The following is an 18,887-nucleotide window of genomic DNA, read 5'->3' as shown; positions in this document are numbered from 1 at the left end:
TACACAGATTACCTGTGGCAACGCTCGGACTTGTTTTGAGAGCAGAAGTTGCCTGATACAGTGCTCTTCAATGTACTTTACATTTCATCTTCACTGCAGGCGAGCTTGTTCACGATGGAGTTACTTTATATCTGCTGCAGTCAGTTGATCAGATGTTGCTTTTGGCAACCAAGGAGCGAATTGACTTTCTGCCCCACTATGACACACTTGTCAAAAGTGGCATGTACGAGTACTATGCCAGCGAGGGCCAAAATCCTTTGCGTAAGTACCTGCAAAAGTAATCGCGTGTAAATGATGTTTATATGATTATAATGTGGTTATGAGCAATTCAACTTCAAATTATAGCTGCTAAAAAATAGTCTTAACTGTAAAAGAAAAATTTACTATGTTCTTCATAAAAAAAGTTTCTTTTTAAAATTATTAAAATTAGCCACCTCAGAATCCAGATTTATAGAGATACCTTCTCAAATACTTGTTCAAGAAGTTTGAGTATTTTAGAAGTAAAATAACTTTAGCCTGAATAATCTTGTGCATGTCATTCAGACAGGTCAGCATTTGTGTTATCAAGTTTTTGTCTCCTGTACTAAACTGTAGACTTTGTGTTTGAATTTAATGAACAGTTTTTGTGTGAGCTACTATAGAATGTTTTGTGCCATGTGGGGTGCTACAGGGCTTAATTTACCAAAAAGAGCAAGTATTTCTTTAAAAGGATGCTGCTTTAATATTTTTGTTTTTTTAAGTGGTGCATGAAATATGTAATCGCCATTTTGTATTGTTTTACTGAATAAATTACTTTCTGTTCATGGCTTCGCTGAAAATTCTGTCTGTGGCTGTGATTACCTTCTAAATACTATGTAGTTCACAGGTACAGCAGGTTCAAAATTGCACAGAAAAAATTCCAAAAAATATCAAGAATCAAGCGTGATACCATTCCTGTTGTTTTAAAACAATATAAAAAATGTTTATAAATAGCAGCAGTTATTTTTAAGGACCAGTCTTTCCCCTTTCCTCTCTGTGCACATAATTTGTTCTGTGCCCCAGCAAAGGCACTATTTTGGTTCGGGTTTGGTGGTAGTGTTGAGTCAGTGGTACATCCATCCCTGTGCACAGGAATTGCTGTGTAAGCCCACTGAGAGCAAGCATTCTGTGGAGGTCTGTGATGTGCACTTTATTCCTGCTAGCAGCCAGTAGTGGACCTGTGGCTTTCCAACACAGAGAAACTGGAAAGGCCAAGCTGGGCCTGGTCTGTAGCAACCATACCCTGGTGGAATTTGATTAAATAGGCAAGTGTAAAGTATTGTAAGGACTCTAAACCTTAAGAAAAGTCCTTTCAGTTGTTAAAGGGTGTGGTTCATGGGACACTGGGAACACCCTTGGGGATAAAGGAGTAGAAGAGTGCTTGCAGTTGCTTAAATTACTTTTCAGAGCACAAGAACTCTTGATTTCTATGTGGAAGAAATCGGGTGTAGAAGGCAGGAGAATAGCATGGCTGAGAAAACACCTCTTGGTCAAACTGAAACACAAGAGAGAATTGCACAGCTGGTGGAAGCAAGCTATAGAATAATAGCAAGCTAGAGAATAATGTAGCAATAATAGCTAGCAAGCAAGCTAGGGGATAATACAGGGATATTGCCTGGGAATATACAGATGAGATCAGGAACACTAAGGCACAGCTGGAGCAAATTTGGCAAGGGATGGGAGGAGGGATGATAAGGGTTTTACAGATACATTAGAAAAGGATAACAAAAAAAGTTGCACCCTAAATAACTGAAATGTGAGGTGAGGAGGTCCAGGGGCAGCTGACATGGGGAAGACTGAAGTACTAAACCAATGCCTAACCACTTCTGAATGCTGATGAAGGACCATTGTTCTTTGCTATGGAATAGTAAATATGGATCACATAACTGATGCTCAACTACTTTGCAATGAAGAAAGTTGCAAAAAAGTGCAGAACTGTTTTTCTACTTCGATAACCCCTTGAGGGAAAATGCCATGTGCTTCAGTGTTGCTGTGTTACACTGATACTCAAGGGTTTTCTTTTACATGTCTGAAGTGTGGGGCCAGTGTAAATTGCACTGTAGCATTCTGAAGAACTCTGCAAATTGTAGGAAATAAGGTTTCCTTTTTAAAGAGACTGACTGGAAATGTCTGTTCACTAAAGCTGGTCAGTCAGATTGAGTAAATCTGAATTTGATGTATTTTTTTCAGATTAAATGCAATTTTCCAGTAAACTTAGGTAATTTTACTTTAATTAGGTAAGTGCTCCAAACATTAATGGTTAGAAACGACAGATTTGTGCAAACAGTTTGCCTGACTATTTCTGCAGTGTATTGCAACATGGATCTGACAGAAATTTGGTTGTATTTACCATTCACTGAAATCCTTCAACCATTTCTACAATTTTTTTTGTTTTCTATAAAAAATTAACACTGTAGTTTTAAATGTTTCACAAAATTTCAATTCAGTTTTCTTCAGTTAATTCATTCTTCCTTCAATATTTTAACAAGTCAAAGTCTATTTTTATTTACCTTTGACTCACATATGAATCATAAAAATTAATTTCTAATCATGAAAGGGACAAATCTGTCTTTTGTTAAGGAGATGGTTAGTTTATCATTGTTCTTTCTAATAATTGTGATATTGCCATTAAGAGCTGTGAGAGACTTAGTGATAAAACAAATTAAAAAGTACATGTAGAAAAGCTGTTTCATTTTTTTAAACAAGATGTTATGTGATTTTGATTGTTCTGACTGGGCTTAGGTCTTGTCTGTGTTTAGGTAATGTGTTTTCCTAATTGTTGAAAGAAACTACTATAAGTGGGTGTCTGTTTCCTGAGCACTAATAGGGTTTTTTTGTCAATTTCTTTAGCATTTGCCCTTGCTGAATTGATTGACAATTCTCTATCAGCTACCTGTCAAAATACTGGCATTCGGAGTATACAGATAAAATTGGTAAGATAAAAATACTTCAGTGTTTTCATACATAGTTTGCATTATCCTTTTTTTTCCCTGTTGCTCCTTGTTGATTTGTGCTGTGTGTTTTTCCCCCAACAGCTGTTTGATGATTCCCAAGGAAAACCAGCTGTTGCTGTGATTGATAATGGAAGTGGAATGACTTCTAAACAGCTTAACAACTGGGCTGTATATAGATTGTCAAAGTTTACAAGACAAGGTGACTTTGAAAGGTTAGCAAGTTCTATATATTTCTACAACAATTAGCAAGCTCTGCAAAGGTCTGTAAAATAAATTCTTAAGGCATAGCTGTATACCAACACTCAGCTAAACCCTGACATTTTATGATTACATAAATAGACCCATACTTTTTCTGAGTAGGCAATAGAGAAGCTTTATGACACAAAACTGGTCTTCTATTCTTGTGACACGCTGAATACTTTTTTGTTCTTGGGGCCTTTTCTAAACTGTCTTTTGCTTGCCTGCATACAGTTTGGGACATGCTATGTCCTGCAAGGGGTTTTTGTACCATGTTCATCTCTTACCTGAAAACCTTTCAGTGGTGCATTAAATGATACATTCAATATCTGTTAAGCTACTGCAATAACAGTTGGTTTTAGTTCAAATTTTCTTTTTTTAATTTAAATTTTAATTCTGTATAATGTATTTTAAATTATATCTGGAGATGTCTATTTTTTTATGCAGGCTACACAAAATAAATGTTTTTCATTTAAAAAAGAAAGTGGAGGTTCTGTGGTGGGTTTTGCTTTTTATATGAATTAACTTTATGGTTTGGAGTCTGTTCTCAAGAGATGTTCTACCTGCACAGCCAGGCTTAATCCTAGTGTATAAAATTGCACAAAATCAGTGATGTACAGTTTTTGAGCTTTGGTCACATTTTAAATACCTTAAGTCTAGGATTGCAAATGTGAAGACGATAATTACAGTCTCAGTCATAACTAATTTGTCATATGAACAGGTAGTGTAAAAAGTAATATAGCTGTGGGAAGTGATAATATAGCTGGGGGAATTGAAAACATCGCCAAATAGAAAGTCAATGTCTTTTAAGCATCTAGAGATAAGTGCATAAAAAGTGATGCTGGGTCACTTGTAAAGAAATTCACTGCTTTTTGAAATTGCTGTAGGCAAGTTTAGTAACAGAAATATGTAGTATTCCTAAAATGCAGATTTAAACTGTGGATTACTGCTTAATGGAAACAGAGGTCTAAATTACAGTAGGATGCCATCTACACCTTATTTTCATTTGGGACTGCTGTGATTTAAAAATAAACATTTTCCTAAACTAGATAAGGCTGCTCAAAGTGACTTAGAAGACATGGAATTTAACTACTGATAGCATATGTTATCTCTCCAAGTCTGCATTTAATAGTTGGTTGGCATTATTTTCCACTTTGACTTAAAAGTATTTTTATGAAAGGATGCTGTCAGAAAGATCAAGCTTGCTTTTTAAGCCATTTTTATTTAGTAAGATTTGGTTTGCGAGAAGAGGCAGAAATGTTTTATAAGATGACTTGGGAAAATACTTACTTTTAAAAAGAGTACATCAAGAATTTCAGGCACATATGTTTTAAGCTTGGAGTTTTAAAAGGTATAAAGCGAAGGATTTTTTAACAAAATACCAGGAGGAAGAATTTGGTAGAAGCTTTAGATCAAAAGTATCTTTGGGGTTTTTAATTACTTTTGTCTTGAAAAAATTTATTAAAGACACTCTTATTCTCAGTGATCACTCAGGATATGTACGCCCTCTGCCAGTGCCTCGTAGTTTAAATAGTGATATCTCATATTTTGGAGTTGGAGGCAAGCAAGCAGTGTTCTTCGTGGGACAGTCTGCCAGAGTAAGTCAATGTCTGACTTTAATTTTATTTTAGAACGTTGGCACACAATCAGATTGTTACTTCCTAACTTTTAATCACAGCAATAAAGTATTTTATTATGTTAATTTTAAGTCTTATTTTGATTTTCAATGCTGTTTCTTTAATAAAATCAGATGATCAGCAAACCTGCAGCATCTCAGGATGTTCATGAACTTGTCCTTTCTAAAGAGGATTTTGAAAAGAAAGAGAAAAACAAAGAAGCAATATATACTGGATTCATTCGAAACAGAAAGGTAAATAGCCTTAAGATTCTCACATTTATAATTGAAAGCCTTTCCCAGGTTAATGTGATTTAACTGTGTAATATTCCTGTAATACTTATCTGGAGATATCTTCACCTTAGTGAATCATTTGCACCCTGTAGTGTAAAAGGAAGTAACCAAGAACTTGAAAACACTAAGGACAATATATGCCTTATTTTTTATGTGATGCTTTTTCCTCTTTTCAGTTAAGGTTAAATGACAGAAATGCTTTACAGTTTTGCATGTCAGGTTAAGAAAAATACTTTATAATACTTTTCTAAGCACAGAAATTTTTTTTGTTGTGTATGAAACAAAAATGAATTTTCTCTGAAGCAGTAAGGAATAAATTAGGGAACCAAATTGTACTTGTTTAGAAATATGTATGACTAACCTGTATAAGGAAGAGAAGTCCAGCCAGACCAACAAAACTCATTGATTTTATAAATATTCATAAATGTTGTAAAATAAATGAACTGTTTAGCTGAAAGCTAAACTCAACAGTCCTGATGCTTTTAATGAAGAAAAAGAGCCTAAGTAAAAAAGCTGTAAGATAAGGAGGAAGATTGAAAAGAACTGTTTTTTGGATATTTTTGGGCAAGGAGGGAGAGAACAAGATGTAGCTAAGGGTGCAGATGGGAGGAAAAATGGGTGGTGTGTATGACAGGGTAGTCAGACCTTGAGCTTGTATCTTGTGGGTTATATCAGTGTTCTTAATGTTTCATATGGATGAGAAAGGAAATAAGGTTTTTATTTATGCCAATTCTGAGTCAGTGAGTTGCAACAAAAAATGAATTGCCAGTTTTGATTTTATTCTCTCTACAATATCAGACTCAAAAAATAGAAACTGAAAATAAAAGCTGACAAAATCTGCTTTATTGTAAAGGGTACAAATGCTTTCCCTCCCTGCTTGATACTAAAGAGCAAGGTTGGATGATACAAAGTAGAAGACAAACTAAGGCACGCATAAGTTGGAAGAAAGTAGCTGAATGAGATGCATAGGTACTACTAAAGAGTTCAAGAAGCTGGTGCAATCAACTGTTTGAAATGTTGTGGTAATAATATAAAATCAAAGTTAAATTGACAGTGTTAAAATGCAAGTAAAATTCTATTTAGAGTTAAAAAGATAACTTGTAACTATCCAAGAGGGAGGAGATGATGTGAAAAGTAATAGAAGTGAGGTATGAAGATAATAGAGGTTTCCCTAAAAGATTCCTAAAACTCAGGTTTAGGAATTTTTTTTGCAAATCATTGAAATACCTAGGCCGGTTCATTATATTGGTGTGAAATAAAATGTGTGAATGCATCTCGCTAAAGACTTGAAAAATGGTCTGCACTGCACATACATCAGCAAGAGAATACTGTGGCAGAAGTAGAAATTGTAAATGGATTATTAGTGTGAGAAGAAATAATTGAGCATTTGAGCCATTCAGTTGGTGAAGGAAGTTACTTTTGCAAAGAAATTAAGGTGTAATTAATGTGAAACAAAAAGAACTTTAGAACAAGGCCATAACACTGAAGAGAAGTGATATTAATGGTATCCCTGCTGGTCATCTTTCCTTGATGGGTAATAGTCACCTCTCTTCACTGCAGTCATTTCTCTGGACCATTGAATATTGCAAAGAAGTAAATAGTTATTTTCTAGTTGAGATAGATGCTAGGAATGTAGGGGAAGGTGCCATGGTAGTTTGTAATCTGTAGTGGGAAGGCAGCCAGATAATTTGGCAGTGATATTTTGGAGGCTCTTTTGGTCTCTAAATTTCTTCCATGATGTACAAAGTGGCACTTGTTCAGCATAAGTGTGCAGCTTCTAGGTTTGTCAGATCACATGGGGATAAGGACCAAGCAGCTCTGGCTTTTCTTTATTATTGCCAATCCCATCACTAGCATAGAATAATCCAGGCTATGCTGTGGGCAGGAAAAAAGAGATGTAGTCTTCTTTGACAAAGTCTCAAAAATTGTTTAGTTATCCTTTTAGCTAAGGAGAGCTCTTTGATTCCCTGGGGAAAGTAAGTCTTAATAGAACACCCTTAACTATTTCACCTAACTGGTTAGGTAGGACATGTCTCCTTTCATGCCTTAATGATGTGGGGTTTGTCTGCTTTCCTGCAAAATAAGGCATGTAGCTGCATTTACTACAACATATCTTCTCAGTTGTACCAATTGTTTGCATTCACTAGAAAGATCTTAATCTTTGTTTTAAAAATAGGAGTTTTTTTCTGGATGTACCAAATGTAAGGGATTACTCACTGGTCCAGTGTGAAGCATGACATCAACCACTGTGTCTTCCTGCACTTTAGAAAACTGTCAAAAGAGCAAAGTGCATCCATTCAGGAAAAGACAATCAGTAGTTTCTGGAATGAGGAATCTCTCTTTCTGTTAGGCTACTTGACATTTCATCTGAAATTGAGGATTCACCTTTTTTTCTTTTACAACAAAACTGTTTCTTCTTCTTGAGTTTCTACTATAGAAAGTAGCCTATCCCTTTAAAAGCCAATAACTTTTTTTGGCTTTGTTTTCTTCAAGAGGCCTTAATGTCTTGCCCACTTAATGCTTCCACTTGATGGATGAGAACATGGATATTACACAGTGCTACATTCAGTGTGATTAAATGCATTTTTAGACGGCACACTTTAGGTGTTGTGATGAAAGTGAGTTGAAAATGAACTGGATTAGTGATGTCACATTCTCAGCTTGTTGACTTTAATTTGGAAACCTTTATTTTAAGCTTTAATCCTTTGTGATACTTAGCATCATGTGTTCTGTATTAGTTTTCTCTTATGTTTTTTAATCCCTTTCAAGTTGATGGGAGTTTGGAAATTCAGTTTACATCCCTGCTCTTATTATTTTACTTTTTTTGTAGCCATCTGATTCTACTCACATCACAAGTGATGATGAAAGATTTCTTCATAATCTAATATTAGAAGAAAGGGATAAAGAGAGTTTCACAGCAGTTGTCATTACAGGTGTACAACCAGATCACATGCAGTACTTGAAAAACTACTTTCATCTTTGGACAAGGCAGCTGGCGTAAGTTGGTGATTTAAAAGATTTCATTTAAAAGTGGGCTACTAACAAAGTCAAGTAATTATGAACTGCTGCTTTTTTGTGCTTTGACATTGGCCTTATTCTTTTTAAGGCCGTTGATACTTCAGTTAGCCTCCCTATCTAACCAATATTACAGTAATGAACACAACTGAATGGGGCACCCCCAACCAAAGATGTGACTTGATGATTAATACATAATCCACTGTAATTTTTGCATACATATCCACTGTAATTTTTAGTAGCCTATTAATTCAATGGTGTATTACTGATGTAAGAAATTGTTTATCTAATTACTAAGAACTTCATCAGTTACTTTGCTCACAGCCATGCTCCTAACCTTGCTCACAGCCTTGCTCCTAATTTACACTTTTAGGGGATCTTTTGGTTGGTTCACTTTTTAAACAACAACAGAAGAAGGTACTGCTCTTCATCCCAGTTTAAGAGGGAGAAGGATATATGACACTATCTGCTCTGTACTGTAATAATGTCATCAGTGGGCCTGCAGAACCTGGAGATACCAGTGAATAGTTTGGGCTTACCTGTTATGATGATCCATATGTGAATGTAAACTGAAATACAAAGGCCTAGACCAATTTTGAAATCTGGCAAACTACACAACTTTGTTTTCAAAGTATGATTTCATTTTTGTGATACCTATAATCTGATAATAATAGATGTACTTAAAAAGAGGATTAATATAAGATTTAGGTAATATCTTACTATGTGAAATATCATTCAGTGTTGCACATAAAAACTTGTTACTGAAGCCATTTTTAACCTCATGAAAATATAGGATACGTGACTTGCAGAGGATAATTTACATCCCTCATTAGCTTCCAGTAGCTCATCCAGTGAACACTTACACTTTACTGTTAGTTCTTTCCAACCATCTCTTGAAGTGAAAGAGCTGCCTCTGTTTGAGATGGAACCCAGGTGCAATTATTCAGATATATGCCCTGTAGCTGTTGCAGTAAAACGACTCACTTAGCCTTCCAGTGCTACGCAGTCCTGTGTCACTGTTTCAGCTGTTGTAATGGCCCTTTCCCCCCCAAACACTTCCCCATTTCCTTCTGCCATGCCTTTTGCCACACATGCAGGGTACCAGTTTCGTTCCGCTTCCATGCGCCGCAGCACAAGCCCTCATTATTTTGGATGCTTTGAAGTGGAGATGAACCCCTAAAATAACAATGTCTTAAGGCCAGGAGACTGCCTTTTGAAGTCTGAAGAAATGCACACAAAATACTAAACAATTTGGACATACTATAAAATCCTGAGCAATGAGACCAGGAGGAGCCTTTTTCTGGGAACCACGATTTCTCTTTGGGGAACATTTAGTGCAGTGGAGGTCAAAGGCAAGCAGCTATAAACTTGCAGGTGCATTTGACTTTAGTCATGCATTCAGTCCCCTTGACTAGTACAATCTCATTTTTCTCCAGACCATCCCCCAGAGCTTTAAGGATTCAGTCTTTGAAGTTGAAAGAATTAGCTAGCTGAAAAGTTGAAGTAAATGGAGTTGAGTTCCTCAGTTTTCTCAAATTGCATTTCTCTGTGAAATTATTTAATCTATTTGACCACATATATTTTTTGAAATTTGTTAAATGAGGAAAAATGCCAATTAGAAAGCAATGTTTACAACTGAAAAACTATTTCTGTTATGCAGATCATGTCCATGACTCCTACCTATATTCAAATTTATGTAAATAATGTAAAGATGGTGATTGTTTGTTACATATTTCTGTTTCTGTTAGATGATTGATATAAAACTGATAGCAGAGACAAAATGTGGAAAGATTTGTGACTCTAATTCTGATTTCCAGAATGCAGAACAATTTACAGTAGGTTTATTTAGTTGACCCTTTGATGTAAAGGATCTGTAGCCATGTAACAATTGTTTGTTTTTTTTTTTCACTTATTCATTTTTTTTCAAATTTGTTTCCAATTATTTTACCCAAAAATTGGTCCTAGTGTGATTGTGCATGACAGAGATGAGAAGACTCAAAAGGAGTCACTCCCTTTAGTAAACCTTTTGTACCAGATATATGTTGTCAAGGAGTTGATTTATAACAGTGCAACAAACCAGTTATATTTTAATAAAAATAAAAGCTTATTTAGATTTTTTAAATTATAATGTGAAATTTTTAAATTTCACTTGCTGGTTTGGTTTTTTTCTGAAATGTGTTTCAGTCATATCTATCACTATTATATCCATGGACCAAAAGGAAATGAAGCTAATGCTGTAACAAAAGAAATAAGCCCTTTCAACAATATCGATATTCAGGTAAGAGATTTTATACATGTTAGTCAAAAGTCCTCTTTGATGACAACTTATTTTATATTGTGCCTGTTTCTCTGTATTCAAGCATTCAAGATGTGTATGTAGTTTAATTTTTTGAAGTAATTCTGTTTAGCATTGCAGTGTAGGAACTAACTCCTTTGCTAACAGTCAATTGTCAAAGTGCTTATTACTATAAATCTTTTGCTCTAAGGAAAATCAATTTACTTGTTTTCCTTTTTTCCAGATTTCATTGTTTGAAAAGGGAAAAGTACCAAAGATTGTCAATCTGAGGGAGATCAAAGATGACATGCAGACACTGTATATAAACACTGCAGCAGATAGTTTTGAGTTCAAGGCACATGTTGAAGAAGAAGGTATAGTTGAAGGCATCATCCGATACCATCCCTTCCTTTATGATAAAGAAACATACCCTGATGATCCATGTTTTCCATCAAGTAAGTGAAATGCTTTGCTGATTGTCCGTCCTATCATAGACAGTCCTACTACTCTAAATATTTTAATGAAATAAAAACCAGAACAACTTTAGGTTGAAGTGTAAATATTACCATATTACCTGATTTAGGTTGTGACAGAACAGAAAAGTTCACGTTCTTTTGGATGAACAGATGTTGTGAATTTTCTGTTGTGGTAACTCATTCCTGTAAACTTGATCTTCGGCATACCACCATCTGATTCCAAATTATAAACTCTTATGGAATGTACTCCAGTTGAAACTTTGCACTTTCTTGATTGCATCTTTGCTCCAAAAAAGTAATAAAATATGAGCAGTTGATTCAAGAGATTTCAAGACATACAGATTCAAGAGATTATAGTATCGAAATACTGCAAAGGACAACATATAGTCTGAAGTCTTTAGTTTAAAATTTGTTTTACTCAGCTGTGAGTTTTTAAATGCTAGGGGTTTTAAAATTCCTTGTGCTTTTTTTTTTGACAAAACAAATCTTGAGTTAATTGGGACAAGATTTCATGATACTAGAAGAACATCAGTTGAAGCAAAGGAAAAAGTAACTCTCAAAATTTTAAAATTTCGAATTTGGTAATATTTAACTTCCATTTAGAATTTTTCTTTACCTTCCTTATTTTTTCTGCTTGCTATTTCTAAAACATGAAAAAAAATGTAATATTGTATGGAATGAGCTTGATATAATGTGCATTGCTACTGTGCTGAATATAATAACAATAGTACTTCATTAAGATTGCTATGGGTTTTGATATTACACTAATTTTTTAAGGAAATATATTCAGGAGACTATCTTTCTTTTTTTTTTTTTTTTTAAACAAGGATTAAATGATGATGATGACGATGACTGTTTCTTAGTAGAAAAAGGTGCCAGAGGAAAAAGGCCTATTTTTGAATGTTTTTGGAATGGAAGATTAATACCGTACACAACTGTGGAAGAGTAAGTGGTGATGTGTTTGTACAGTCTCTTTCTATAACGTAAACCTCTCTTTATGAAAAAGGATTGTAATGACTTTCTCCTTTTAAGTTTTGACTGGTGCGCTCCTCCAAAGAAGAGAGGATTGGCACCAATTGAATGCTACAACAGAATTTCTGGTGCATTGTTTACCAATGATAAGTTCCAGGTCAGCACAAACAAACTCACTTTCATGGATCTGGAGCTGAAGCTAAAGGATAAGAATACTCTGTTCACAAGAATCTTCAATGGACAGGTAATTACTGCATTCTGTTAAGTGTTTCTTCTTGGTGAAGTTCAGTGCATGTAATACAGAAAACTTTGCTCACTGGTTATTTGTTCATGTCTCTCTGGTTTAGTGAGCAGTAAAAGCTGAGTCTTTAAATCTGAAAACTTAAGACTCTGTATTTTTCCCTTTATTTTCTTGAACAATTACTTTATTTAGTTGTTACATGTCATTTTTGTGGAAAGACCCACTTCCTAAAGGAATATGGCTGCTGGGGGAAGCACTTTTTTTGACTTGAAGTGTACCTTTCCTCTTTTTAAAGTTTTCAGACTGAAGAATCCTTTTTTTTTCTTTGTTTCTGTTCTTGTGTTTCTTTTTCTTTTCTGTTTGTTCTTTTTGTGTGTGTGTGACTTTTTGGCTTTTCATTTGAGTACCGTATCTCTGTACTCTTAGAACTGTTCAGGTTTCTGATGTGGTCAGATTCAAATTTTATAATACATTGTTAATATGTGCTTATTTTGTAATCTCTTTATAGGAGCAGCGAATGAAAATTGACAGAGAATTTGCTCTGTGGCTCAAAGACTGTCATGAAAAATATGACAAACAGATAAAATTCACAGTCTTTAAAGGAATAACTGTACGTACTGATGTATTATCCAAAAGAATGCAGAGCCCTTGGACAATGTATGCTGCAATAGAGTGGGATGGAAAAACATACAAAACTGGACAGCTGGTAAGTTAGTTAAACCCTATGAAAGATGCTGTGCATTTGATGCAGGAGTAATGAATTAATTGCTGTCTTCTGCTTATAGGTGAAAACTACTAAGACTCATCCAATATTCTATGGAAGCATTGAGAAATTTTACTTGTATGGGGACCATGATGGGGATATATTTGCCACTGGGGGAGAGGTTCAAATTGCTTTGGTAAGAAGAAATACAGAAAGGATTCACACAGCTAGTGTGGATATTAAATATTTAAACATAAAGATATGTTTAAACATAAAGATATTAAATCTTTAGTCTGACCTGATTAAATTACTTTAAATAACAGTAAATACCTTTAATGTAATTTTTTACAATCAGCAGTCTAGAAATACTCAACTTGAGCTTTAATGTGAATATATTAAAATTGTTATTTATTATGAACAGTCTGATTTATAAAGATTTGTGTATGGAATAAAGTACCATACCACATTTAACATCAATATTGTGCATCCATTTGTAACCCTTGTGGTTTCAGCAAATTTTAAAAAGTGTCTTGTAGTTTCACTAGGCAGTATTTGTTAGCATATTGCCTTATGTCTTTGTTGACTTGTTTAGTCTCTTGATTGGGAGGTCTTTCTCATCTGACATATTATAAAGTCTGGCATCTTATAACTGCACTGAATTTTTATTTCAGGAACCACAGGCATTGTATGCTGAAACGAAAATTATTCCAATCTCAAAACTTGACAGAACAGTGTCTGACAAAGTTGTGAAAAAGTACATAGAGGATGAAATGGCAAGGTAAGCACTAAGTAACAATTACATAATTGTGGAGTTCCTAATTATAGTTTTTGTATTTAATCAGGAATCAAACAAAGTTCAGTTTTATTCCCAAATGGGAAAGCAGTCAGCTGTTTCAGTAGAAACCAAAAAACTCCCCCCAAAAACCAAGAAGAAATAGGTTGGGATTTGGTTTTTCTTTCCCTACCAGAAAAATAGTTTCATGTGTATTTAACTAAAGGTAAATTGCTCTTTATTTTAACTTACTGCAAAAATGTTCATCCTCTTTTTTTTTCTATTAGACTTCCTGATAAATTATCAGTAACATGGCCTGAAGGAGATGAGTTGTTACCAAATGAAACAAGATTTGCTGGTACACCAATAGGTATATTTTTTTCTTCCAAATACTAAAGCATTAAATTCCAGTTAAAAAATATATTGTGCACTCTTATTAAAAAGACAAGCATACAGAAATCTCTGATCACTTTTAATCCACAACATATTTTAAAAGTCTGTCATCTTTCATTTTATATTTAGGAGCATTAAGAATAGAAATTTTAAATAAAAAAGGAGAAGCAATGCAAAAACTTCCAGGTACAAGCCATGGAGGTTCAAAGAAACTTCTTGTTGAACTCAAAGTTATTTTGCATTGTGAGTATTTCATTATATTTAATTGTATCTTTATTATTTTTAAAGTGCATAATGGATAATAAGGTATTCGATTGTATAATATATGTATATATTTAAAATACATATTTGAATTTGATAAGTGGATGTCGTAGTTAGACAATATTCCATCAGTTCGTGTTGCATTTCAAAGCCACTTTTCATGAAATGACAACTGCCTCAATACCATGTATCATCTTAAATGCTGTATTTTGATTACATCTTCTGTCACAAGTAAGGAGGGCCTAACAATTCCAGCCTGTTCTACTTAACCTGCATAAGAACATGGGTAAAATGGATAATGTTTCTGCAGTTAATGTAGCAATTTACATGAGATGCATAAAAGTGGGGATCAGACTTGTTCAGTATCTAACATAAATTCGCTTCAGCATTTTTAAAAAATCAAGGGTTTTTATTATTTACTCATTTGTGGTTTCCATTTTGTGGGTACTTCACTTGGTGTTCTCACATTGCATTATTAAGAATTGTGTTCTGTCCAACGCAGATGAAATCACTCAAGTTTTGTTTTGTATAGAACACTAAAGTCTCTGAAAACTCCAATTCTGCACATGTCAAATGTATTTGAAACTTGTAGAAACCTAAAATCTTCTTTCTTTCCATACACCATAAGAAAATCCAAATCCTTTATCTGTTAGGAGTTGTAAAAATAGCTTTATGAGTGCTGAGGTTATTCTAGTGTCAAGGAAACCAAATGAAGTATCTTAGCTCAGTTTAGTGTATATGTCATGAGTCTACATGTGGTATTTTAATGGCACTTGTTCATGGGAGCTGGCTGCTGTGCATGACCATTGTCCAGCATAGTGTGCTGGGGCATAAAGAGGTTGGAATTGAACAAAAGCTGTTCATTTAATCTAGATTATCAAATTGTCTCCTATCAGCATGTGTGACACACCAGTGTTTTGCAAACTTAAGATAGGGCATCCTGATGTCAGGAAGTATGGACTTGAGAGAGACCTGGTGTTTCTGTTGTTCTGTTTTGTCAGGGTCATTCCTAGGATCACTGAAAAGTCTGCCTTCAGACCTTTCATGTCTCCTGACCCATTCATGATGGAAATTTGTACTTTTAACTGTTTCTACTGCTTCATGTGTTAGCTTTTTTTCTCTACTCAGTTGAAGAATCAGTAGTGTAATCCTCATCTTCTTCACCAGAACAATGAATAAGACCTATAAGTGATGATTTGGGCATAGCACACCTAGCAAAACTCAAACCCTTATTTGTATAAATGAGAGAAATGTGGTTACACCCATACAAAGGCCAAGAGCAAATATAATGTACAAAAAGTTTCTCTTCTCTTTTGAGGAGTGGAATACTTGGTGAACTGTAGTACGGGCTACCAAGAGACCTGAGCTATGAGAAACCTGATCTCTTACTGGGCAGTCTTATTATACAAGCTTCAATTCAAAATTAGGGTTTGAATTAGGGTAAGAGAATGATAAAATCTCATTGACAGCTCTTACTTTATCTTATGTATGCTATTTGGTGCAAAAACAGGGTAATGAAACAGTTTTGCTTAGCTGTAAAGCAATTTGTATTTCTACTGCATTTCTTTTGTTCAGTGTAGTCTTATTGCAGTCACATTCTATATTCGGAAGTGTGTTTTGGTGGAAAATAAAAAGTATTACTACTTCTTGACACTTCCAACAATAAATCTTACTTCTGTATTTATCTTAGGTTATAGAACCAGTCACTAGAACTGCCTCAGAGTTTCAGTGTGTTATATTTTTGTATATGTCTTAATTCTGCAGAGGTTTATAAAGATAAAACAATTTGGAGCAAAAAAGGAGGGTTTTTTTCCAGTAATATTTTCTGTCAACTGCACATTTTTATCATTGCTCCCATTTAAGCAATTTTGCTACAGTCATTTGTCAGTTTGATCCATTGCCAGCATGGAGTGCAGAGTGCTCATAGTTACAGGAAATGTACAACCAAAGAGCTAACAAAATTCAGCTTTAAAAACCTGCTTCTTTCAGTGCAATGTGCCTGAGGCTAGCAAGTTTTAATTAAAGTGGGATTAGACAGGGAACTAATTTGTTTAGCTGTGATCATTGTGTTTAGTTGTAAAGCTGAATTGATGTTAGTTAGAGATCCAGAAGTGATAGTAATACTAAATAATAAGTGATACTAATGCTTGAAAAAGTTAAGAATTATGGTGTAAAATTTAAATACATGAGCTAAGTGTTTGTTTTGCAGCACCTACTGAGAATAAAGAAATAATTTCCCATATCAGTCAGCATGGAGGCAAGTGGCCATACTGGTTTAAAAAAATGGGTAAGTTGCATATTCAATATCTTCAGTTTATTTGTTGGTTTTTTTTTTTCTTTCTAATTGTACTTTTATATCTGTTTAGAAAATCTTCAGAAACTTGGTAACTACTCCTTGAAACTGCAAGTAGTGTTGAATGAAAGTAATGCAGACACTTATGCAGGAAGGCCTCTGCCATCTAAAGTATTTAAATTTACTATTGTAGGTAAGAATTCCCATCTTTTTTTCTACTTTTAGTGTTTCTCTTTGATTCATATTATATCAAAATTTGTGATGTCCTAGTTGAGACGTGGTTTTCAGCACTGAAAAGTAGCATTTGCATGTCAAATTTGATAAATTTCCAGGAAACAATGGGGTTTTGTAGTAGGTTTTGATCTCATGTGTAATGTGTTGGCTCTGTGGCAGGCAGTTTTACATAAAAAAATAAAACCCTTGATGTGAACTTTCCGAAATGTACGTATAAAAAACAAACTTAAACTTCATTAGAATCCCCCTTTTTCCTCATGCCATTGACATAAATATTCTTTCATAAAACTAATATTCATTAGGCCAACTGTCATACATAAACCACAGAAATGCATTAAAAAACAGTTATGCGTTTAAAATAAGCATGTTGAGCTTGAAGTCTTTTTTTAAATTAATTAATTAAGGAAGAATCCTATGCAAAACTAAATTCTCATTTGGTTGTAATGGATGTGTCTCTTTACTGCAATGCTTACTAGAATACTCACTTCAGAAAGGGTCGGAGTGAAAAGAGAGGTGGTGAGGTAGGCTGGAGCTTGATGATGGTGCCAGTTATTGTTGAGTGTTTGTGGCTGAGAGAACGGGGAAGGCCAGCAAGGCAGATATTGTGCTGGGAGTCTGTTACAGACCCCCCAGCCAGGATGCAGAAGCAGATTGAATACATAAACAGCTGGGAGAAGTGTCACAGTCACTAGTCCTTGTTCTTATGGGGGACTTCCCCTTTACCAGATGTGTGCTGGAAATGTAACACAGCAGAGAGGAAATGGTCTAGGAGGTTCCTGGAGACTTTTGAAGAGAACTTGCTGAGCTGACACAACTGGTGAGGCAGCCAGCTGGGCAGGGAGCCCCATCTCCTTTGTGACTTTCTCTTTGAGAATAGAGAAGGACTGGTGGGTGGTTGGATGCTGTCTTGAGCATATCAATCATAAAATGGATGTTTACAGTGTTCACTGTTCTTGAAGTAAGGAGAGAACTGTCATCTTGGACTTCCAGAGAGCAGGATTTGGCCTGTTAGGTGAGTGGTTGACAGAGTCCCTTGGGAGGTAGTTCTGAAGGGCAGAGGAATCCTGAAAGGCTGGAAGAAGAGGAGCAAAAAGGAAGCTCACAATCTGAACTTCAGGAGAAGACTCTGGCCTCTTCCAAGATCTGCCTGTTAGAGCTCTATGGAAAGAGGTCCTGGACAGACTGGAGGCCCAAACAAGTTTGTTAGTATTCACAGTCACTTCCAAGCTCAAGTCTGGTTCATCACAATGAATAGAAAGTCAGACAAAAATTCCTGGAGGCTTGCATGGATGAACAAGGAGCTACTGACAAAACTCAACACAAAGAAGTATACAGAAGATGGAAATGGAACCAAGTAACTGGGGAGGAATACAGACACCATCCAAGCATGCAGGGATGGGGTTAGGAAAGCCAAAGTCCAATTGGAATTGAAAATGGAATCACTAGCAAGTGATATCAAAGTCAAGAAGATAGACTTCTTTAAATACATAGGTGACAAAAGGATGGCTGAAATAAACATGAGCCCACTGTTGAATGAGGCAGGGAACACAGGATGTGGAAAAGGCTGAGATACTGAAATCGTCTGCCTTAGTATTTACTAGTAAGACAGACCTCAGGAATCCCAGACCCCAAAGACCTTCCTCTGGTGAAAGGTCTGGGACAAGGAGGATACACCCTTGGTGGAAGATGATCAGGCCAGGGAATACCTAAGCAAACTGGTGATACCTATGTTCATGGGCCATGATGGGATGCACTCATGAACCAGAGAGAGCTGACTGATATCCTTATGAGGCCACTCACACCAATTGAATAATCGTGGCAATTGAGAGAACTGCCTGATGTTTTGAGGAAAGCATCACTCCCATCTACAGAAACCAGGAAGAGGACACACAGAGCTACAGGCCAGTCAACTTAATTTCAGTTTGTGGAAAGGTGATGGGGCAACTAATCCTGAAAACCATTTCCAGGTATGTGAAGGACTAGAAGATCCTTAGGAGTAGTTAGCATGGATTCACCTTCTATGATGAAAGGACTAGCTTAGTAGATGTTGTCTACCTGGACTACAGCAGGGTTCTCATCAGTAAGATCCCATAAGATCCTTACAGAGAAGCTCATGAAGTTTGGACTGGATGAA

At 35.4% G+C, this 18,887-nt stretch overlaps 1 protein-coding gene across 1 annotated transcript in view; it reads left to right on the top strand.

Annotated features, from left to right (window-relative positions):
- SMCHD1 (structural maintenance of chromosomes flexible hinge domain containing 1) overlaps positions 1-18,887 on the top strand; it is a 69,050-nt gene that overhangs the window by 12,376 nt on the left and 37,787 nt on the right. The window contains exons 3-19 of the mRNA XM_059470077.1: positions 100-261; positions 2,869-2,951; positions 3,054-3,184; positions 4,693-4,807; positions 4,960-5,079; positions 7,949-8,115; positions 10,318-10,411; positions 10,653-10,863; positions 11,712-11,829; positions 11,917-12,100; positions 12,606-12,803; positions 12,883-12,996; positions 13,472-13,578; positions 13,860-13,942; positions 14,095-14,208; positions 16,436-16,513; positions 16,593-16,712. Coding sequence (XP_059326060.1) covers positions 100-261; positions 2,869-2,951; positions 3,054-3,184; positions 4,693-4,807; positions 4,960-5,079; positions 7,949-8,115; positions 10,318-10,411; positions 10,653-10,863; positions 11,712-11,829; positions 11,917-12,100; positions 12,606-12,803; positions 12,883-12,996; positions 13,472-13,578; positions 13,860-13,942; positions 14,095-14,208; positions 16,436-16,513; positions 16,593-16,712 — 2,199 coding nt within the window. The remainder of the gene's footprint in view (positions 1-99; positions 262-2,868; positions 2,952-3,053; positions 3,185-4,692; positions 4,808-4,959; positions 5,080-7,948; positions 8,116-10,317; positions 10,412-10,652; positions 10,864-11,711; positions 11,830-11,916; positions 12,101-12,605; positions 12,804-12,882; positions 12,997-13,471; positions 13,579-13,859; positions 13,943-14,094; positions 14,209-16,435; positions 16,514-16,592; positions 16,713-18,887) is intronic.

This window comes from Ammospiza nelsoni, chromosome 1, assembly GCF_027579445.1.
Source record: "Ammospiza nelsoni isolate bAmmNel1 chromosome 1, bAmmNel1.pri, whole genome shotgun sequence".
Classification (NCBI taxonomy): Eukaryota; Metazoa; Chordata; class Aves; order Passeriformes; family Passerellidae; genus Ammospiza; species Ammospiza nelsoni.
Note: the sequence above shows the minus strand (reverse complement) of the source record. Positions and strands in the feature narration are given on the sequence as shown.